This window comes from Paroedura picta, chromosome 4 (assembly GCF_049243985.1).
Source record: "Paroedura picta isolate Pp20150507F chromosome 4, Ppicta_v3.0, whole genome shotgun sequence".
Lineage (NCBI taxonomy): Eukaryota > Metazoa > Chordata > Lepidosauria > Squamata > Gekkonidae > Paroedura > Paroedura picta.
Window position 1 is genome coordinate 35,815,569 of NC_135372.1, and position 22,690 is coordinate 35,838,258.

The 22,690-nt window shown below is 52.4% G+C and overlaps 1 protein-coding gene and 1 long non-coding RNA gene across 10 annotated transcripts in view; one reads left to right on the top strand and one right to left on the bottom strand.

Annotated features, from left to right (window-relative positions):
* The window catches only part of GNG7 (G protein subunit gamma 7), a 143,806-nt gene extending 123,883 nt beyond the window's left edge, over window positions 1-19,923 (top strand). For all 7 annotated transcript variants that reach the window (XM_077332389.1, XM_077332388.1, XM_077332384.1 and 4 more), the window contains exons 4-5: window positions 13,147-13,267; window positions 15,197-19,923. In XM_077332389.1, the coding sequence (XP_077188504.1) occupies window positions 13,187-13,267; window positions 15,197-15,322 (207 nt within the window). In that variant the 5' untranslated portion in view covers window positions 13,147-13,186 and the 3' untranslated portion in view covers window positions 15,323-19,923. The remainder of the gene's footprint in view (window positions 1-13,146; window positions 13,268-15,196) is intronic.
* LOC143835167 (uncharacterized) lies at window positions 2,723-12,376 on the bottom strand. 3 transcript variants are annotated; one of them, XR_013230027.1, is made up of 5 exons: window positions 12,100-12,376; window positions 11,605-11,726; window positions 8,167-8,277; window positions 6,313-6,428; window positions 2,723-4,006 (listed from the first exon to the last, which is right to left on the bottom strand). It is a non-coding gene; the product is annotated as an uncharacterized LOC143835167 (long non-coding RNA). The 3 variants fall into 3 exon arrangements; XR_013230025.1 differs by having other exon boundaries at window positions 2,723-4,031; XR_013230028.1 differs by having other exon boundaries at window positions 2,723-4,031; window positions 8,167-8,280.
* Window positions 19,924-22,690: the final 2,767 nt, after the last annotated feature.

The window sequence follows — 22,690 nt, forward strand, 5'->3', positions numbered from 1 at the left end:
GCCCCTACTGTTCTTGCAAGCCGTCTCACTGCCCATACTCATGGCCACCTGCACTGCCTGCAGGCCTTTCTCTGACGGTAGCAGGGAGTGTGAGCAGTTTGGCGTGAGCGGCACTCACAAGCAAACAGGCAGGGAAAGGGCATGTTGAGGGGTCAGCAGCAGTGGGCCCTGCCAGAAAGTCTGGGCTCCTGACAGCTGCCCTGCCTGAAGGTATAGTGACGCTGGGCATGTCTCCCTGTGCTCTTAAAAGCACATGCCTCTCTACCTGTAAGCCTCTTCTCCCCACAGACTTTTCCCAAGTGCTCTCTATATTTCCTGCAGGGCAGATTTGGTTAGGGGAGAAAAAACGAGCGCAAAGTAATACGCTTTCTTAGGCTGCCTGAAAGTAGCCTCCCAGAGCAACTTTTCCGACAGGGTTTTAAGCAGGGCATTGCTGGAGCATGCAAGACTCAGTGGCGGTGCTGTAATTTGGGCAGGGCTGGTACAAACTGGATCTCTTAGACCAGGGGTGGCCAAACTTTTGTTGTTGTTAGGTGCGAAGTCGTGTCCGACCCATTGTGTCCCCATGGACAATGATCCTCCAGGCCTTCCTGTCCTCTACCATTCCCCGGAGTCCATTTAAGTTTGCACCGACTGCTTCAGGGACTCCATCCTGCCACTTCATTCTCTGTCGTCCCCTTCTTCTTTTGCCCTCGATCGCTCCCAGCATTAGGCTCTTCTCCAGGGAGTCCTTCCTTCTCATGAGGCGGCCAAAGTATTTGAGTTTCATCTTCAGGATCTGGTGGCCAAACTAGCTCTCCATATATATATGGACTACAATTACCATGAGCCCCAACGTAGTGGCAGGGACTCATGGTTATTGTATTCCAAGGACATCTGGCGACCCACTGTTTGGCCACCCCTGTCTTAGATGGCACCAAAGGCCCCTGGAAGAAAGACAGGCTACTCAATCTCCTGGTGGAAATATAAATGCCCAGAGTTTGGGTTATGCTGTTGAGTAACACACATCCCTATTAGCATATGCATTGTCCTTTGTTTCTCGTTGTCTTTCCCTGCTCTCCTACCTCTCCCTTGCTTCCTTCCTTTCTCATTCTCCTCCCTCTGCTTGGGGAAATTGTGTCTTCTCCAGTTCCTGCATGCGGTTGTCAGTTTGACTCCTGAGCTCATGACTGGACACAGGAGAACAGGACTATTTTTTTCCAAGCTATTGACAGGTATCTTGTTTTTACGTGGGAGGTGAAGTGAGAAGGACGTGCCTTTCTTAGAGGGTTGGATCCAAAGCAAATTTTCTGTTTGCGCAAAACATTTCTGCCCGTCCAATCAGAAGCGCCTGTTCCTTTTCCCTGTCGTAGGTCGCTGGTCTCCCTGAAATGCTGCTCTGGACGGGGAGGAGACCCCCCAGGGACAGCCGGAGAGGTGAATTGGGGTCTTCAACAAGAAGGCAGAATTGTTGGAAATCAGTCTAGATCCACCGCTTGCAAGGACAAACCCAAACCCCACCCCAGCACCAATCCCTGTTAGATCTCTAATGAACACCCCCGAGGCGAAAAGAAAGCCAAAAGTATGAAAACAGCAGCAAGAAGGCCCTTGTGTGGCTGTACCCCAAAGGAGCAGATTTTGAATACCTTTCTTGCTGTAACATTCAGGAAGGAGCCAGCAGTCTTTGGCTCTGAGCACCAGGCCTTTTGCAGTGCCCCCCCCCCCACTTTGGGGAGATGACCTCATATTTGCAGGAACAGAGGGAGAGACTGGGGTGGGGGACAGGAGTTTTTTGCTTGTCTGGGGGAGAACAAAGCCGGCTCCATGTTGGGTTTACACTTCCTGCGACCAAAGCTTAACAGCTGAATGAGCTATTGAATTCTTTTCTCCCCCCTCCATCCCAGAGCTGCAACGCCGCCCCCCCCCCAAAAAAAAAAGAATTAAAAAAGCCAGTCAAATGCGTCTGGCACAAAACAATATACGTGTGAGAAAAGAGTGTGTTGTAAGTAATGCTAGACTGTTGGTAGCCAAGCAAGAGAGACAGGACCAGCTGACCCATATCCTCTGCCTGTCCAAAACTGCCCCATTTTTGGAGGCAAAGGGATTAATCTAGCTAGAAGCTTGCTGGTTCCAAGGGGCACTTTTATTTTGTGGCAGTGAATCATGCCCATGAGGAGTTGTAGCCACTCTCTGGCCATTACACTTAGAGCAGCCATTCTCAATAATTTTTACTGTGGAGAAACCCCCGAAACATTCTTCAGACCTTGAAAAACCCCAGAAGTGGCACAATCATGCAGAATATGGTTGGGAAGCAGAGCTGAGGACACACCCACCCAAGGCCTCTCCCCTTCCCACCCCCTTCAGGCCCATCATTGGCCATTTTGGGAGGAGGGGGGGTGGATCAACATGACATAGGGTCCTATCACTCAAATGTTTAACCATTTTTTAAAAATGTATAAAAAATTAATTCTCACCCATTCAGGAAACCCTTCCAGGGCTGTCAAGAAATCCCAGGGTTTCACGTAACCCTGGTTGAGAAAGCCTGACTTAGAGTGGGCATCCGGATATTTGTACCAAAATTGTACCCCAAACTTGCCGTTTTATTTTGGTGCAGGGTTGTCCAAAACTGCAGAAGGCACTCCCAAGATCTTGGGATTCCCAGACATGCATCTTGAAATTTTAGAAGATTTTCCAGGTTGTTTTTGGCTTTGATTGGTATCAACGAGGGGTACATCCCAGCCTCTCTGTCCATCCAGCCATCCAGCCCATTAATATGGCCAAACACAGACTAACCCCCTCAGGAACCTTTCGACTGTAAAGAGGAGGTGGTTTTAGACCATTTTAGAAGCTAGATTTAAATGTATAATTTACTAACTTTTATTATATATGTAATTTTTGCTATTGGTTTTAATTTTGATGTTACCTGCCCTGGGCTGACCAGGGAAAGGCAAGATATAAAAATAAAATAATAATTATTAGACCAGGAATCCAAGTCTACTGTGGCAGAAGATCTGCAGGAAGAACGCAGGAGGCCAAATCCTGCCCAATGAAAAATATGGTCTCAAGACAGGAGCGATGCTCTATACATTTGGGGTTTTGTGACCGTCAGGTCACAACTAACTTATGGCAACCCTCAAAGGGTTTTCAAGGCAAGAGATGTTCAACTGGTTTGCCATTGCCTGCCTCCGCGACCCGGATATTCCTTGGAGGTCTCCCGTCCAAATGCCAGCTAGAGCCATCCCTGCTTAGCTTCACAGATCTTATGAGATCGGGCTAGCTTGGGCTACCCAGCTCAGGGCTTCCCAGTTCTCCTGAACCTGAACAGATTCCTGTAGTGGTGTCTTTGCTTATCGTATGGCCTGTGTGTGGTATAGCCAGGAGGTCTGCGGATTGTCCGGCAGCCGGGCAAGAGATGTTCGGAGGTGGTTTGCCATTTCCTGGCTCTGTGTCACGACCCCTAGTGTTCCTAGGAGGAACTACCGCCCGGATCCTTGGGGGTGTCCCATCCAAAAACTAGCCAGGGTCAGCCCAGATTAGCTTCTGAGATTTGACAGGATTGGGCTTGCCCGGGCTCCCCACGTCAGGGCCCTGAAATTGTTTTGAAGCACTCACTCGCAGTGTGACCCAGCATGACCCCTGCATTCATGCACTGCGGGTGCCTCCTTCCAGATCCTTTCACGGAAGCCGGGCGGCTGGGAGAGGGCTGCAGGATCCTACTCCGTCCTGTCTGAGCCAGGATTGGAAACGGGCTTGCAAGCACTAGGCAGCTTGTGCGCACACACCGCTTGACTTGTTAAAGGTTACTCAATTGTAAAGAAAAACAACAACCAGCCACCCAACATTCCTCACAGGTTTATTAGTCGTAAAAGGCGCCCGTCTCCAACTTGCCTGCCGAGGCTGTCGAACAAGTCCTTTGACTCCGGCAGAGGCTGGAAGAAAAGTGGTTTGATGCCAGCTCTGTTTTCTGGATCTTTATTTATTTGCTGGATTCCTGGGCCAGCCCCTCTCCAATAAGGTATCGGGGCAGCTGACAACAGAGTGTAGAATAAAATCTTCAAGACAATAAAATGCATACAAATCCTAATATTAATCTATGAAAAATAAAATACTGAGTCTTTCCCCCGACCCCTGTGAGGAACACACACACTCGCTCTCTGGAAAGGTATCGGGAATTAAGAAATTGGCTTGGGACAGACTAAGGACCTTGAATTTGTATCCTTTGGAGGGTTCTGGTTCAGATTTCAGCTCTGGAGTGAGGTCAAGAAGCTCTCTCTCAAGGTCAGGCTAGACCATACAGTGTCTCAGGGACCACAGCTAGGGTTGCCAACTCTGGGTTAGGAAATTCCTGGAGATTTTGGAGATGGAGCCTGGGGAGGACAAAGTTTGGGGTATAATTCTATAGCGTTCATCCTCCCAAAAAACCATTTTCTCCAAGGAAACTGATCTACATTGTCTAGAGCAGAGGTAGTCAACCTGTGGTCCTCCATGTTCATGGACTACAATTCTCATGGGTTCTCATGGGAATTGTAGTCCATGAACATCTGGAGGACCACAGGTTGACTACCCCTGGTCTAGAGATCAGTTGTGGTTCCAGGAGGTCTCCATGCTCTTAGCTGTGGCTGCTCTTTTACCCCTGGAATTATCCTGCTTGAGACCATCGTGTCAGCGGGAGGATCTTGTTTGGGCTTTTGAAAATGTCGTGGAGGGGAAGACATGAGCCCTTTCTTCCCTCCGCAGTCTTTATCAGGATGGGACCCGGACGACATTTGTTAATGAGAGGATCCTATAGGCAGAAGGGTGGCAGCATCTTTGGGGGTGCACGATACCATCAAGTTTAAGGTTCTTCGCGGTCTGGGACCCACATACTTGAGGGACCGCCTTGTGCCCTGTGTCCCTGCTAGGGCATTACACTTGGCAGATTCTAATCTATTGACTGTTCTAGGCCTAGGGAGCCTCAACCAGGGCCAGGGCCTTTTTGGTCCTGGCCCCTATTTGGTGGAATGAGCTCTTGGGGAAGCTGCTGGCCCTCGGAAAGCTTTCTGCTTTTCCGGAGGGCCTGCAAGACGGAGTTCTTCCACCAGGTCGGGGCCAGTGCTAGAGTCTAGATTTGGGTCCCCACTCTGGCCAGAGCAGTAACATCTGGCTCTGAACATCGAACCCCCAGGCCGCCTCTGAAAGTTATGGCACTGAGCAGGGTTTTTTCACCATCTGGGAATATGGAATCTTAATGTGGGTTTTAATGGGGTTCTTACGTGTTTTATTGCATTACTAGTAAAAAATCCTGCTGCATGTGCAAATGCAGCGGGCGCTAGGGGGGGTGTGGGGCTGGGGGGTGTGGAGGTAGCGTGCGTGCCTGCGGGGAGGGTTGCTCCGGGAGGCTGGGATGGGCCTCCGGTTGAGGGCGCTCACCTGGCGTGGGGAAGGTGGGGTGGGGGGAAGGCGGGCTTGAGCAGAGTGTGACTGGTGGCCACCAGGGAACAACAGGTGAGGCAGGACCGCATAGTGAGCACATGGCGAGATGCCGAGTGTCAGTCTTCGGCCCGGGGGCCGGGTGTGCTGTGACAGTGGCGGCACTGGCAGCAGCATGGCATCCCCGGCATGGGATGTGTGGTGGCAGTGGAACTTCCTCTCCTTGGCTTGCCGCGTGGGGTGCTTGGTGGTAGCAGCTGCTTCTCACCACCACTGGTGCTCCCACCGTGCACTGCTGCTGGCTGGAGGGAGGGCAGCGTGTTGAGAGGGCAACCTGGCTGCACCCTGATTGGGTCAGATTCGTGCTTGGACACTCTCCGGGGGGCCGGACATGCTCCACCCCCCGGGGAGTTTCACAAATATATAGCGCACCATGCATAGGGATGATATATTGGATATTATGTAACCCACTGCGAGCCAGTTTTGGGAACAGCGGGCTAGGAATTGAAATAATAAATAAGTTTGCTCCCCAGCCTCATCCTTCCCTCGCAGTGGGAAACAGAGCTGCCAACTTGCTTTTGAGGCTCCTTTGAAGGTTTTGCCAGTGCTTGGAATGTGGCTCATTGCCCTGACAAGGCCCCAGGTTCAATCCTCAGCTATAAAAGGGATCAGGTAGAGTGAAAGAACCCGAGACCCCTGGAAAGCAATAGCAACTCAATATAAGGCAGTTCCATCTGTTCAAGAAAATGTATTTGAAGCATTTCAGTCTATAAGGGCAGCTCCTTGTAAAATATCCTTTTTACCAGAGGCTTTACCTTTCCCCTCCATATGATTGTCACCAGGGTCAGCCAGAAAAAAGTGGTATTCTCCCCACCCACCTCTTTCCGCAGCCCTGTGTAAGCATCTACCAGCTGGAGTATTTACCTGCCCAAGTGGAGTTTGGACCGGTTGTAAATTGCATGGTGCCGCCCTGGTTCTATTGTTTCATCAGAAGGCAAGATAACTTTCATTTTCAGACCACGGAATGCATTTTCTCCCTGCTAGGGTCGTAAAAATAGAAAAACCTAGAAATCCCTATTAAGGACCTTGTTCTGGCAGGTTCTGAGTGTAGCGTGTGTAGTGGGGGGGGGGGGGGGTGGCACATCTTTGCTGTGCTGGCTGCTGAGTCATGCTTTCTCACAGCCTGCCGATGTCATCCGCGGATTGCCTGTGAGTCACCAAGCTGAAGCCATCTGCCTATAAAAGGCTGAGATTCTTTGCTGTCCTTTGGGGAGGGGGGAGCAACTTTCTCGCTCTGAGAGGCAGAAGAATAGAGTTGTAAGAGAGTGGTGTGTGGGGGGAGACTGGGTCTCCCACTGCAGAGGCACTAATGAACCGAGTTGTAAAAATAGGACTGATCTGTCACTACTACAGACGCGGCTGGCACACATTTAAGCTCTGAATACATCCTTCGCCTCCAGCTTCCTGGTTTCCTCTTCTTGTCAGAACAAAGCAGAAGGGCCCCCAAGGGGTAAGGGAGAGGGGGTTCACACAGACTTGAGAGTAAGCACTGCGCAGGACAGGACTGGCTTCTAAGCAACCATGGATTGGGGTCTTGCAGGTCTGCATTGCCCAGTAGCTTCCCCTTCCCCTTCGGGGCCTAGAAGTCAGGGCCCCACTCAAGGAGTACCTTGCCGAACATGGAAGTGAATGAAAAATTGCGGAAGGCTTAAAAACAGAGGAAAAGCTGACCAACAGCATGTCTCAGGCGCAGGGTTGCCAGCTTCGGAGTGGGAAGGATCTGGATACTTTGGGGATGGAACCCACAGAGTTCGGGAATGGGAAGGACATCAGAGGGAAGGACATCATGCTATATCATGCTATATGCTACATCATGCTATACAGCAGGGGTAGTCAACCTGTGGCCCTCCAGATGTCCATGGACTACAATTCCCATGAGCCCCTGCCAGCGCCACAGGTTGACTTCCCCCCCCTATACAGTCCACCTTTACTGCCAGGAGGAAGAGGAGGGATTAGAAGATCAGCTCCCTATCTAGGTATTTTATAGGGGCGTATTGTTTCAGAGTGATTGTTTTAAACTATATGTCCTTTTTATGGATGTTACCTGCTCTGAGCATCTGGAAAGGCGGGCTACAAATAAAATATAATTATCATCATCAGTATTATTATTGGGGAGTTAAGGGGCAAAGTTGGTATTGTGCTGGGAGGCAGTGTGAAACAAGAGGGCATCGTGCTCCCCCCAAGCTGGGGCCAGCCAGCCCTGGGTTCAGCTGTTTGTGTTTATCCGAGGGACCGCTTGTCTCCTCGTGCCCCCCACAGGGCGCTCTGCTCTGCGAGTGCTAATCTGCTTGTGGTCCCTGGCCCAAGAGAAGCACGCCAGGCCTGGAGCTGGGCCAGGGGCTTTTCAGGCCTGGCCCCAACTTGGTGGAATGAGCTCCCGGAAGGGCTGAGGGCCCTGACGGAGCTATCTCAGTCCCGCAGGGCCTGCAAAATGGAGCTCTTCCGCCGGGTGTTTGGTTGAGGCCCCTCCTCCGGCCAACACTATGCATCTTGCAAGCTCCCTCCCTGTGACGATTGATTGTGGACAGGGGAGGAATGGGATTAGGCCGCTTCTTGTGTTTTATGTTATTGGGGGGGGGGGTTGATTGGTGTTATTGGGGTTTTTATTCTGCTCTGTGTGACCCACCACGAGTCCATGGAAAGTGGCGAGATATAAATTGAAATAATAAATAAACAAATTTGATGGATTTTGCTTTTCTAACAGACCCCCATGACTACCTGGCATTTTCCTCCGGGAGATGCTGTAGTTTCCGTGAGCCTGGCACAGGATTGTGGGCACTCCAGCCTTCTTTGGCAAACCGTCAGCATGCCTCAATTCATCTTAGCTTCCTGCTAAGGCAAAATTTTAGTTGTTGTTTGCATAAAGCTCCCCTTTCCGGCAGCCAGATTCTCCCAGCTGTGTTTTTTGTGGAGGGAGGTGCGGCAGCCAGTTCCTAAGAAATTTCTTTCTAGTGTCAGGAAAGGAGCCCCCCCCCCTCCATTGCCCTGTAAATAGCCCGGTCTGTTCTTCTCTCCATGCAAAACAGCACTGGCTTTCCCCCAAGCCTCCTTCCTGCTCCTCGCCCTCTTGAGAGCCTTTGTGCCTTTCCCATCAGTTCATAATCCAAGGAAGCTTGTTTGCTCCGGCCGGGAAGGGGTGGGTGAGAAGTTCCAAGCTGGGGGAGAAAAGCTGCTGAGTCACGGGAGCAAAACGGCCATGTCAGGCTGTCTCAGGCGGATTGTCCAGGCAAGGGAATGTACCAGAGAGCTTGCAGCAGGCCGGTCGCTCAAGGGCAGCAGACTTTGGCCCAAAGGCTGGGGCTTAAACGCTAGATAGCTTATCCGTTTCCAGCTCTGAGAAGCTTGGATTTCATAAGGAGGCGGGGAGACTCTTATTTGCACTGGACTTTCCTCTCCACCCCTTCCCAAAAATAACGCCAAACTGGTGCCCTCTCTGAGTTTATACGTCCAGCATGTTCTCTAGGCCAGGGGTAGTCAACCTGTGGTCTTCCAGATGTTCATGGACTACAATTCCCATGAGCCCCTGCCAGCAAATGCTGGTAGGGGCTCATGGGAATTGTAGTCCATGAACATCTGGAAGACCACAGGTTGACTACCCCTGCTCTAGGCCCAACCAGGCCCACACTGGAGCTCCGAAAAGTTTTTAAAAAGCTGTGCTGACCTTGATGGCCCCAGCTACTCTGATCTCATCAGATCTCAGAAGTTAAGCCCAGGTTAGCGTTTGGATGGGAGACCTCCAGAGAAGTCAAGGGCCGCAACGCAGAGGCAGGCAAGGGCCAACCACCTCTGAACGTCTTTCGCCTTGAAATCCCGATGAGATCCCACCACCGTTCCCAGATTTGCAGGGCTGGACGTGCTGGAGCATTCTTTAAAAACTGTTGGGAGCCCCAGTCACAAAACGTCCAGCATGTGTCCAAATGGCCTTGCCCTGCCTTTCACTTATCTGTACGGCAAAACACAACCTGCAGCAAATTAAGTAGCGTGGTTGTCTCAACTAGCAGTCGTCCCAGCCTACTACCACCCTCAAGAGCAGGGGTAGGCAAACTGTGGCCCTCCAGATGTCCACAGACTACAATTCCCATAAGCCCCTCATGGGGTGTCTGTTTTGGGGAGAGGAAGGGAAGGTGAATGTAAGCCACTTTGAGACTCCTTCGGGTAGAGAAAAGCGGCATATAAGAACCAACTCTTCCTCTTCTCACGTGACTGGGGAAAGTTCAGAGTTCTCCTGCTGTCCAGGTTCAGTCCTGGGTGTCTGCCACTCAAGGGGGGTTAGGGGTACCCTGTCAGTCAGCATGGACAGCCCCTGGGCAAGGGTTTCTGATGGGCAGTAGAAGGCAACTCCAGCTGTCCTGGGCAGGGGTGTTCATCAGAGTGGGCCAGGGGACTCACTTGCCACCACCAATCCCATAATTCTGCCGCAGCCTCTGTTGCTTACTCCTTTTCCTCTGGTCCTTCTGGGGTGGAACTTATTCAGAACAAGCCGATCTTCGCAGCTGAGCAATGCAGCCCGACCGTGGGAGATGCCCAAGGCCGGCAACAGTGTCTCCAGCAAGCCCCGTGTTGTTCACTTGCAACATAGAGCCGCAAAAATGTTGTCTAAAGATGCTGGCACTTGGTGTTCCCAAGAGCTGTTTGGACTGACTTCATCAACCATTAACTAGGTTACGAGAACTTTTAATGGGCCTCTTCTTAGAAAGCATGCAGACAGAAGCCCCACTTCGGAGAAGTATCCAGCACAGACTACCGAGATGCTGTTTGGAATTGAGGATTGCAGTTTCTGGCCTTGTAGGTAGCTGGTTGGATCCTGAGCAGTTTCTTAAGGCCAGTTCCTTAGATTTGGGAGTAGGTGGATGTTGTCGTTTTGAACATCTGTGGCAGTCCTGCTTGGGGTAGCGGTTGAGAGAGGCAGCCTCTGATCTGGAGAACCGGGTTTGAATCCCCACTCTTCTTCATGCAGCTAGCTGGGTGACCTTGGGCCAGTCGCAGTTCTCTCAGAGCTCTCTCAGCCCCACTTGCCTCCCAGGGTGTCTCTCATGGGGAGAGGACGGGTGGGTGATTGTAAGCCACTTTGAGACTCCATCGGGTAGTAGAAAGCAGGAACCAAAAACTAGCTCCTCTTCTTCCCTTTCTTGGCAGATCTTTTGCACCTGCAGATTAACGGGGGTGAGGAAGGGGACTCTGGGCATATAAAGGGGCTTTCTAGGTTGAATTGTAGAAGGGTGAGATGCAGAATATGCCCCTTGGCAGATGGTTTACAAAGAAGGAGGAGGAGGAGGCTCAAAGCAGCTTACATTCCCCTTCCCTTTCCTCTCCCCACAACAGACACCCTTGTGAGGGAGGTGAGGCAGAGAGAACCCTGATATTACTGAAGAAGAAGAAGAGTTGGTTCTTATATGTCGCTTTTCTCTACCCGAAAGAAGTCTCAAAGCGGCTTACAGTCGCCTTCTCTTTCCTCTCCCCACAACAGGCACCCTGTGAGGGTGGTGAGGCTGAGAGAGCCCTGATATCACTGCTCGGTCAGAACAGCTTTATCAGTGCTGTGGCCCAGCCGGCTGCATTTGGAGGAGCAGGGAATCAAACCCAGCTTGCCAGATTAGAAGTCCATACTCCTAAACCACTACACCAAACTGGCTGTCCTGTCCCAGCTCTGCTTTCTGGTCTTCCATGAGTCTCTTTTTGTTTTGTTTTTTTGAGCGTACTTCTTTGTACTCCAGAACATTGGGGAGGGATGACAACTAGTTTTTATTGATGATAGCTTGTCAACCATGCCTTGCAGCTTATCTGCTCCTCACCACCAGCTACCACCAGTGGGAGGGGGGGGGGGGAGTTGAGCTGCCATTCTTGCCATGCCGGCAATATTGGCAATGTTATCATTGTTTTATGGGGTTTTAATGGGGATTTGCAATATTATTACCCGCCACGAGCCGCAAGGGAGTGGCGGGCTATAAATCTAATAATAATAATAATAATAATAATAATAATAATAATACTTTGTTTGCCTCACAGTAGCAAGCTGTAGTTCAAGAGCAAATTTCTAGAACATACAGCGATCAGGCATTGGGCTCTCCCCATCCAGCGTGTGGAGTCATTGCAGCCATGCAGCCCCCACCTCCCAACCCCGTGTCTTTGAAGTGGGGTGAGAATGCGTGAAAATACCTGCTCCGGATGTGGATCACTCTGGTGCAGAAACTGGAGTCTGGCTCTTTCTCTTCCCGCTCTGTGATTCTGCTCCGCAGCCAGAGAGCTCTTTGTCCCACTGGGCCAAGAAACGGAGGGACCTGGGTAGAAGGAACTCCCCAGGTATTAGTCCTCCATGAGACCTTTTACACACCAGAAGTTTCATGCCCGGCTGCAGGCTGGAGTTTTAGTCGTGGCAGGTTGCACCCACATGGGGATCATTTGGCCCGGTGCATCTCATCCGTCCCCAATTTGTGCTCCTGCACGGGAGCTGGGGCAGTGAAGTTCAGCCTGTCACAAATCACAAGCAGACTGAGGACCAATTTTGGCTTTAGGCAGGGTCATGCCTGGGATCCCCTACCTGTCCCCCGCCCAGCCCAGATTCCAAAGTGGCCTTTCTTGTCCTTCCCTTGGACCATGTTTAGAGAGGGACACTCATCCAGAAAAAGAATTGAAATCAATGGCAGGACTCACCTGCAGAGTGTCCGATGCTGAGCTGCAGTAGGTTGTGGGTGGGCTTCTTGCGTAAGTTAATTGTGAGCTGTTTCAAACCTAGAAAAGAGGAGGATACAGAGGATACAGAGGATACAGTGTAAAGAAGCCTACAAATAAATTCCAGTTCAGTGGTGGGTGGGTTTTGCTGCAGAAGGTTCCCAGTTGACCCCCCAGGGGGTCTGGTGTTCGAAAAGGCCTTCCTTTGCCCAGGACCTTGGAGAGTGACTGCCGGTTCAGGGGACAACAGCACCCTTGAGGCCGATGGACAAACAGCTGCTGATTGTCGCGTGGCCAAGTCACAAGAGCTGAAAAGGGAAGGACTTGGCATTTCTCGATAACAGCCTAGTCAGCATGACGGTCGCTATTCTTTGAAGCTCAAGCGTCCTGCCTTTGGTTGTGTGTCAGCCGGGTATTCATCCTAGAGAAAGCCAAGAGGCGCGATGGTTCAGCGCCTGCAGTGGTCAGAGAAGGGAGTTTGGGTGGTCTTTGGCTGCTATTCCTTTATGCTGCCTCTGCCCCCTTCCCCAATCCCCTTCCCCATTCAAGTAGGTTGGCTTTCCCAGGCCTTGGCCTATCTGGGTGCCTTCCTCCTTCTGGCATCCTCTCCACCCCCCAATTTTGATACTGGCAGTGTGCTCTGGATCTCCTCCTCCTGATTTCCTAGCCCCTCCTTCCCTTATCTCTCCTCTCCCCCTCCCAGTTCTTTCTTGTTGTCTCTCTCCCTCGGCTTTGTCCTTCCGTCCATCCACTTGTTTGCTCAGAATAACATCTTTTTTTTAAGAGAGCAGAAGTCGTCAACCTACTGCAGGAGCTCATGGGAATTGTAGTCCATGCACATCTGGAGGACCACAGGTTGACCACCCCTGCAGTAGAGCATTAAAGTCTGGGCGGAAATCATTGGCTGGGATAAGAGGGGCTTGGTCTTAAAGCAGCTTCCCTTTCCAGGACGCGCCTCGCAGGAGAGTAACGTCTTTTCAGTGGAAGAGAGTGAAAATTACCTGCGTTTGCTGTCTGGTTTTGTTCCAGAGTTCTCCGTGCTGGCCGGGCCTAGAACCGATGGCAGACAATGTCTACGACTAACAACATAGCCCAGGCCAGGAAGCTGGTGGAGCAGCTGCGCATCGAAGCCGGCATCGAGAGGATAAAGGTGAGAATCGGCAAGCAGGACAGCCGATTAAGGGACACACGCCAAATTAGGCCAGGGCTCCCTTCAGAAGAGGGAGGGGCTTGGTCTTAAAGCAGCTTCCCTTTCCAGGACGCGCCTCGCCTGCTGTTGGGGGCGAGGAATGCCAAATACATCTTCAGAGGGAGGGGTGGCAAGAAGTTTCTTAGAAGAGGCATTCCTTCCAATGTGGGCTCCTGTGGAGAGGCATGCCCTCCTCTGTCGAAGGGAATACCTCTTCCTTCAAGCTCCTAAGAAGAGGCATCCCACAGGCAGAAACACCTGTTCTCATAAGGTAGCCTGCTGTCTTCCAGCGTCATTAATTGTGTTGGGCATCTCCCTGGAAGCGCTTTAGCTGATCGAAAGGTTTGTGAAGCTCATCAGCTGACTGGCGGAGCGTTGCGGAATTCCTCCCACGTCTCCTGCCGTTGCTTTTTGAGAAGGTTGGGAACAACCTGGAAGGAAGATTCCTCCATGCCGGTTCTTTCAGAAAGCCGGAGCAGGTTCGAAAGAAGATGCTCACTCCGTTCTGTGCCACGAGCACACAAGTTTGTACCATCCCAGAAAGCTGGCAATGGTGCCATGGCCCGAAAGAAACACGGGCATGCACACACACCAGCAAAACCGAGCGCCTGTCAAGCCCTTGGGGTGCCTGGTGGCCAACTTCTGAACCAGCCCCTGTAGCTATGCCGTTTGCAGCCGCCAACCCATGATCCTGTTTGGCCCTACCCCACAACAAAGCATCACCGGCTGGTTTTAACATATACCCATTATTAAATGTATAGCAATAGTCAGGCCGGGTTTTTCTGTCTCGCCGACATTCACAGCCAGTGGCCTAAACCCATGTGATTGCAAGGACATGTCCCTCAGGCATATTCAGCGTGTATTAAACCAAGAAGATCCCTCCCACTGAATGCCCACAGTGGTATCTCAGCACCGTCCTCTGTGGCTAAACAAGGACACCCTGGAAGGAGGAATCTCAGGCCGGACACCTAAGGACAGGCAACCCTCCTATTAAGTACGGCGCATTAGCACCACAGTCTCCAGGGCCGGCCCTTAAGAGTCCTTCCCAGCCCGCCGTTGTCCTGTAATTTGCCGAAGCTTGCGCCCGGGCCTTCCGTCCCACCCTTGCGTCTTGGTTTCAGCCTGTCTCCTCAGGGCTTGGTTCCCAAAATAGACCTTTGAACTAAAATAAGACTCAAGCCTGAAGTAATTTCTTCCCTGCTGGCCGCTTTGCTGTGGCTTCCAGGGCTCCTGGTTTTAGCAGCCGAGGGCAGCCACAAGGCAGCGGCTCTCTCTTCCTGGAGGACGAGGCGGAAGAAGGGAGAGAAGGCGGCCAGCTGAGGGGGGATCCTCATCCACGATTGCCTTTAAATTGGGTCCTTCTGCCCCCTCTTTCTCTGTGCAACTCGTTCCTTTTCTCAGCTTGTGGTTCTGCTCCCCCTCGCCCCCATGATCAGCCAGTTAAATAAATAAGGTTTGAAAAAGCGCTCGTTTTGAGATTGGGAAACAAACAAGCCGTTTAAAGCAAGCTCTGGCAACTCCCTGCTTCCTTTGATTTTGTCTAATTTAGGGTCCCGAGCCCATTTCAGCCTGCGGGCACCCGTGGAGTTCTGAAACGGTGTGGTGGGCGCTGCCACAAAATGGCTGTCGCAGGAGGTGGGGCCAGCCACAAAATGGCTCCTGCAGCTATCCCGCGGTCACACCGTGGAGGTCCTTATGCTGTGTCGGCTGCCGCCGCCCAGTCACATCTCCAGTGGCCAATCAAAAGCTTTTCTGGGAAGAAGCCCTACCTACTTTCTAAAAACAGGTGGCGGGAGCCAGGAAAGGTGTTGGTGGGTGTCATGGTGCCCCAGGGCGCTACGTTGGGGACCCCAGATCTAACTCTCCCCCCCCTCCCCTTTCTGTGCTCAGGTCTCGAAAGCGTCCTCCGAGTTAATGAATTACTGCGAGCAGCAAGCCAGGAACGACCCTCTGCTGGTTGGCGTTCCTGCCTCCGAGAACCCCTTCAAGGACAAGAAGCCGTGCACCATCCTATAGCTTGGCCCTCGCCTGCACGTTCGCCCTCTGTCTCTCTGTCTCCCACTCTCAGGCAAGGCCCCGGCCTGCACCGATCTAAAGCCAAGTCAAGCAAACTTTCAGCACTGCGCCAGAGGGGTAACGACTGAGAGCTCAGTCCGTAAAACTCCTCTTTAAAAAAAAGAAAAGAAATCCAAAACAGCGTTCGCAAATCCAAGGTCCCCCTCCAATCCCAAGAAGGGTTCCCATTTTTTAAAACAAAGCCAGTGTCCTGGTTAGAGCAAGGGGGGACTAGAGGAGGGGTGTGTGTGGCATCTGTTTTTTAATATAGCGCTGGTATTTGCAAAGAGGGGGGCCAAGCCTGGATCCACGGCCACTGGCTTCCCTTCGCCCTGGCCTCTGTCTTAAGAGATGAGACCAGCGACAGGGGCGCGTGTGCGTATGTTTTGTTCTGTAAAACGAATGTTTTCAAACGACTGAATACCGAATTTGTGCCCCAGGGGGGGTGGGGGGGGCGAGGCGACAGGGGGAGATGGGGCACACGACCTGCAGGAGCCATATTCCACGGGGGTCATTGTATGAAAACCATGAAACTTTCTGTCCATTCCCAGATGTGCCGCTCGGCTGGGAAGAGCCTTGTGACTGTACAGTGTCCGTCAGCAGCAGGGATAAAGGCTGCGTCCTTGCAAGGGGGTGGGAGGGGATTGACCCGCGACCTGTTCCGTGGTAAACTCATTATCCTCATGGGAGAGAGGGTCTGGTTTTGAGGAGCAACATCCGGTTTCGCGGAGCAAAGGAATAGGGTCCTTTATTTGTCCTCTGATCACCCTCGGGGAACTCTGCGCTCCTTTTCCCTGCCCCTCTCTAGAGTGCCGCTGGCTTTATTCCCTCTTCTCCCCTCACCAAGCGGATGGTGCAGGGAATTCACTCCCGCAGAGCCCCCTCTTTAATCCACTCCCTTGTCCGAGCAGCACCCTCCCATCGTAAGCGCCCTTCCTTCATTCAGGCGATCTGCGTAGAGCTAAATCCAGAAGGCCTACGGTTTGCGTTTCCACGCAGTATTTGGCGATTCAGCGTTTGCTTTCCAAGGGAAAGGCACACCTGCATGTGCCGACAGAACTCGGAGAAGGCAATTAAGCAGTAGAGAAGGGAGACAATTGGCCAGTCCTCTCCAGTACAATAGAAGCAGCATGACCCATCGGCTGCCGCTCTGCTGAAGTCCAGCAGCTTTGAAGGTCCTCTTGATTTATGGACGCAAGAAGCTCGTCGTGGCCCATTGGGGGGGGGGGCAGGCAGCCTTGTTTTCAGGGGCCCCCTTGCTGCTCACTAGTTTGTGAGCAATAGGCCTTTCTCTGCCATCTTTTCCCCTGTCTCAGTGAGACAAGCCTGCGTTTTCCACCATTCCAACTCAGATTAGTGTGCCGGGAACAGGCTGCCCTAGACGCGAGAATCTCAAGCCAGCTTCCTCCTCGGGGAACCAAATGCACATTGCCAAACCGGGATAGGACCCCAGCGGGTGAAAGTCATGGGGAGAGGGATTGTAGTGAAGGGTGGAGACGTCCTGGTGTGCTCTGGGTCTCACATAAGCCGGGCAGGGAGGAAAGGGTAGGTGGGTGTTTCAGGACCTCCATCTCCCTTCTGGGACCATCTTTGGTTCCGTTCTCCATTTGATTTTCATAGCTGGATGTTCCTCAGGCCTCGCTCTAGCCCGTGGAATGAGCTGAGCGGCCAACGCAGAGGCCCTAAAGGCGGCATGAGAGGCAAGAGGTTGTTGGAAAGGAAAATATCTCGAGCCCACCTTAAGGCGCATGCGGGGCCCACACCACCGAGTCCTCAAAGACCAAGTTTGGGGAGGGCAAAGGCTCGCCTCGGTTGGAGTCTCCAGAGAATCTCTCTCCTCCGGTCATCCAAGAGAAAAAGCTCCGGACTCAGGCCTGTCTGTAGGGGCCAGTTGGCCATTCGGTATTTTGGGACAGCTCTTCATCCCCCATCGTGTCACGCCCCTCGACGCAGGAGCTCCGGCCTTGTTGGCGAGGGTGGCCTTTGAGGCCTCCCCAGGAGGCTTGCCTCCCTTTGGGCCAGAACAGCCAGCGTTCTCAGACAATTCCCCCAAACCCATGGAGATCGGCCTCCCTCTGCTGTTCCTCCCGTGAGATGAGCCGGTGCTGCGTTTGCTCCAGGGGTGCTGACCCTTCTCAGTCTCTCTCGTTCTCCCCCTCGCGGTCAGCCTTTCAAAAGACACCGGAGCATGGCCAGCTGGGGTCCGTTCACCGTCCCCCCAAAAGCGAGGTCCTCGGGATCGGTCGATACGGCCCGTCTGCGTTCTTGTCCGAGGGGGAGAAGGAAGGCAGCTTGGTCAGGGCTTGCGTTCTTCCCTCCCAAGTGAGGTGCTCGTCGCCCAGAGGAGGCTTTGTCTTCTGCCAGCCTTAACTCCTCCTCTGCCAGGCGAGGTGCTACCAGGGAAAGGGCCTGCTGACCCTGGAACTCCAGGCTGGCTTCCTCGGGGGGGCCACGCTTGAGCCACCTGGGGCTGGAAGGGTGGCTGCCAAACTCCTTTCGTAGGCCCTGTCTTCTCAGTCACCATTTCTTCCCAGACTCTCTGCCGCAGCAGCCCCCTCAGCCAGGTTGCGGGACTGTTGCCTCGGTAGGCAAACCTCGGTCCGCCTGAGATTGATCGGACCTCAATTCTCAGGAGCAGGAGGGGTTCTTGGTGGTCTTTTTCAGACCAAGCCTGGGCAGGAGAGTTGGGGCACCCTAACGGAGCTCCCTAATAACGAGACAGGCGGAATCCCTTTTTCGGGGTTTTGAAAAAAACGGGGGCATTGTAAGGGGACACACGCCAAACGATCCATTCCTACATGCACTTTGGAACTGTCCTTACTGTCCTTCTGTGGTCGAAGGGACAGGGGCAAGAGACAGGGGCCCTCCTCCGTTCACAGGGACAGGCGGCTTGCCCAATCGGCCGCAAAGCAGTCCCGCCCACCAGACGTGGAGAGTCATGGGCTGTGACCGCCAGCCACCCATGTTCGCAGCGAATCAGTCGGATGGCAGGCTTGATCCCCTCCATCAGGAGGGGGAGGGAGAGCAGGCTGCATTCTGGGCAGAGGGCTGGGGGAATAAGGCAGGGATTTTGGGGGCGTGGAGGGTGGGGAGCCAGGCAGGGGCACCCAAATCCTCGACTCCCTCCCTCGCTTTTTTAAACGGACTCTCCTTATACGGATTCGATGGGTGACCGTGATTCGTGGGTGTGTTTTTTTTTTCTCCTTTTCCTTTTTTCGTAGCGCATCAGTATAAGTGCAGATTTAACAGTAGCAGCTTTGTGCTTTGTGCATCTCTCCAAAACAACGCAGAGAACTCTTCTCTGGACTTTCAAAGTGCTGAGTAAGGCGGCAAGGCAAGGCAGGGCAAGGCGTTTGGGGGAGACGGAAGGGCTTCCCGCCTGGCGATTGAGGAGACCATCTGCCTCCGGAGGGCCCTTTCGGCTTGGATGCCAGCGCATGCGCTCCCGCTTGGGAACTCCCGAGCTTGTTCCGAGGAAAGAGAGAAAATGAAACTGGCCAGCCGACCTCTTTCCCCTCTCCTGTCCGGGGAACCATTTTGCACACGCCGGCACTTTATCCTCGAAATGTCACAGGAATGGCTGGGAGGTTTATTCCTGCAAGGCAGCCAAAACAGTTGCATTTCTCTCTCTCTCTGCTACAAGACTGCTTGGCCTCGTTTACAGAGCAGCCTCATGCAAAAGGGGGAAGTTTAATAACTGCAGAGAAGAAGATGAGATGGGGGGGGCAAGGGAGGTCAGGAGAGAAGCCTCTTAACTTTTGCACCCTCCCCCCCCCTCCCCGTTCTTCACAAGTGTTAAAGGTAACGGGAAACCCTCTGTCTTCTTTTGCACCCAGGCATAACTTGCTTAGCAGTGAACTATTCATTTGCTCTGCCTTGTGGTTTTTCTTAAGGAGAAGGGGCCAACCCCCTCAGCCCGCCCACCCCCAGCCCTGCTCTGGCACACCAAACCAGGACAGGGGCTCTCCCGCATCCCACTCCAAGCTGAGCAAGGATCCTTGTGTTCCCCATCTTTTTTACCTGCGGGGCTCTCTCAGGAGATCCAGGCCTTACGCATGCTTCCCTGCCCCCCACAGGTCCCGACTGCTCTTTCTCCTTTGCCAAAACTCTGTTTCAACAAGTACATTAAAAGTGCATCTTTTTAAAAAATTTAACAAGGTAAAAAAAAAAACACCACCACACAAACATTTATTTCATTTTTTTTAGGAGAAGAAATTGCCAGCTTCATGTTGGATAGTCTGTGCTTTTAATTTCTCCCTCTCTTTCTCTCTCTCTGGTTTATTGTTCTCGTTTGCCAAATCCTGATATTGTTGCCAAAAGCAAATCAAAGTTTGTAAAGACAGTATCTTAGGGAAATTTAAAACAAAAAATCTGTGTATGTAATTGTAGGCTTTGATCATCCTTCTTTCTACTTTCTCCTCCTTTTTTTAATTTTGTAATTCCTTCATATTTCCAGTGTGCCATAGACCAATTTCTTGCACAGTGTTTAATATTTTGTGGAATTGCTGTTTAAAAAAAAAGTGAATTGATAACACACCGAATTAAAAGGAAACCTCACTTTTGCTGGTGTTTCTGTCCTTTTTTCAGCTCGGAAACTTAATGACCTGGAAGCACAAATGAGCCATATCATCAATGAGGATATACTTCAGCTAAGTGTGGGGGGAAGGCAGCATGGTATAGTCAGTTCTTGTTAGATCTTGGAAGCTAAGCATGGTGGTGTTGTGAAAGGGAGTCCACCAGGGGTAGTCAAACAGCAGCCCTCCAGATGTCTATGGACTACAATTCCCACGAGCCCCTGCCAGCGGGAAGGGACTTGTGGGAATTGTAGTCCATGGACTACAGGGGCTCGTGGGAATTGTAGTCCATGGACATCTGGGGGGCCATAGTTTGACTACCCCTGGAGTCCACCAAAGACTCTCACAAGACAATGAAGAACCACTTTGACTTCTCACCGGCCTTGAAAGACCCTTGCTGTGCTTGCTGTAAGACAGCTGTGACTTGAAGGCACTCTGCACATGCAGTCCCACACTCCAGTTGACACGCTGCCCCTTCTTGCAGCTCCCCCCCTCCCGCCTTCAGCAAAAGAGGCTGCCACCCCCAGCCAGCACCTGAAAGATTTGTTAGCAGTCATAGGCGAGGAGAGGGGTGCGAGAGCCAGTTTGGTACAGTGGTTAACAGCAGCGGCCTCTAATCCAGAAAATTGGATTTGATTCCCCACTCCTCCCCATGCAGCCAGTCGGGTAACTTGGGCTACAAACAATTCTCTCAGTTCTCTCAGAGCTCTCTCAGCCCCACCTACCTCACAGGGTGTCTGTTGTGGGGAGAGGAAAGGGAAGGCGAGTGTAAGCCACTTTGAGACTCCTTCGTGTAGAGAAAAGCGGCATATAAGAACCAACTCTTCTTCTTCAGTAATCTCAGGGCTCTCTCAGCCTCACCTCCCTCATAGGGTGTCTGCTGTGGGGAGAGGAAAGGGAAGGCGATTGTAAGCTGCTTTGAGACTCCACTTTCCTATCGCATGGGCTTGGCACCCAGGCTGGTCAGGCTAACCAGCTGATAGAGTGGTCCCTCCCCCAGAGAGCAAAAGAGAATCCAGCTCTGTTTCCCGGCAAAACCCCTTCTTCCCCCCAGGCGCTCCAGCATGGGTAGAGGTACTTTCCAATCAGCTCAGCTGTGTCACCTGCAAAATCCCCCCTGAGATCCTCCGTGACCGAAAGGCCCGGGAAGCCAATTTGGGACCGGCAGCGTGCCAGTCCTGCAGCCAGCTGCACAATCGCAGCCCTGCCCCCAAGCAGTAGTGAAAAGCACACGTGGCCCACCCTATCCCTTCTGGGACACTTTTGGCTTCCCTTTTGCACGTTAAACATACACATACACCCCCTGTGGCTGCACAGCAAATGACCCAGAAGCCCTCGGGAGGACCTGGCCTGATCCGCACACACGGCCTGTCGTCCCTCGTGACAGGCGCAGCAGCCAAAACCGGCAAAACACATCTTGGTTTCCTGGAATGATTGTGTGTGTGTGTTTGTGTGTAAGACTGGAGCAGCTGTGCTGGAATGCAAGCGACAGCCAGAGCGTCGGCAGAATGGGAGTTTCCTCTGCATTCCTGGAATAATCCTGATTTTTTTTAAAAAATATTTATTTTTGCCGGTGTCTGCCTTGAGGCTGGGAGCTGGAACGGTTCCTTGCAGGAAGCCAGCGGGAACCAGCCCGCTGAAGGGGCACAGCCTTCCTGCCGGCCGGCTCCCGAATAAGGGATGATTATTGCTACCTGGAGATAGATCAATCTATATATATCCTCCGCTCCTGTGCAAACAGCCCCACCTGAAACTTCCCTGGATTGCCTCCTGCAATCTCCCACAAAGTAGGGGTGCCCAGTCAGGTGGTGGAGAAACAGGAGAGAGCAAGTTCTCCCTGCGTTTTGAAGGCCCAAAGTGTCGGCAGCTTTCTCTCTGGCTGCTCTGTATCGCTAGGCCTTTCCCCCCCAGTGGTAAGAGGCTCCAAGGTTAGCCCCTCCCTGGGATGGTTCCCATTCGAGCACATGAAAGACTTTCTGTGGCTTTTGCTTTGTTTACAAATAGGCACTGCACAAGCAGAGGGGCAGCAGATCCCCCCCTCCAGGGAAATGGATCCCCGTTCCTGCCTGGTTCCTTTTCGGAAAGCGTTTTCTTGAACAGTGTGTGGGCCCTCCCTGTACAAAAGGAACAGAAATGTACGTGAAAGCCTGCCCACGTTTCTCTGGCCTCAAGGCAGCACCACGGAGCACCAGGCGTGGGAAGAGCTGTACCCAAATCCCCACTCTGCCATGGAAGGTGACTTCAGGCCAATCACATTCCCCTACCCCGCAGGGTTGTTGTGAGGATAAAACACCAGAAGGCGGAATGATGTATTCAGCTGTGTTTCATATCCTCTGGGGAGGAAAAATACGGGGTATAAACAACACCGTCTTCCCCAACAAAGTGATTCCACGGTGCAGAGAGACTTAACCGGTTGGATCCCAGCCTTGCACAAGCATCAGGCAGCCCTGCCAGGAAGCAATATTCCCAGTCTTAACCAGCAATATCTAGCCTTTGCATGATCCTTCATGTTCCTTGAAACGGCCTGGTTTCAACTCCCCAGGCAAATGCAGACTAGCTGCAAAGGAGTCATGATCCTATGCAGAGATTCTGAAGAGTCACAGTGCAATCCTGTGCAGAATGAGGCGACAAACAGGCTCAGCCTGGAGTGACTGCACAAATTGCCCCGTAAGTCTTCCTCACGCAGGGCCGTCTCCGGCTTTCCCTGCCTGGCGCGGTTAGATTATGGCTTTTTCCAGTTGCTGGCAAAAGGAGT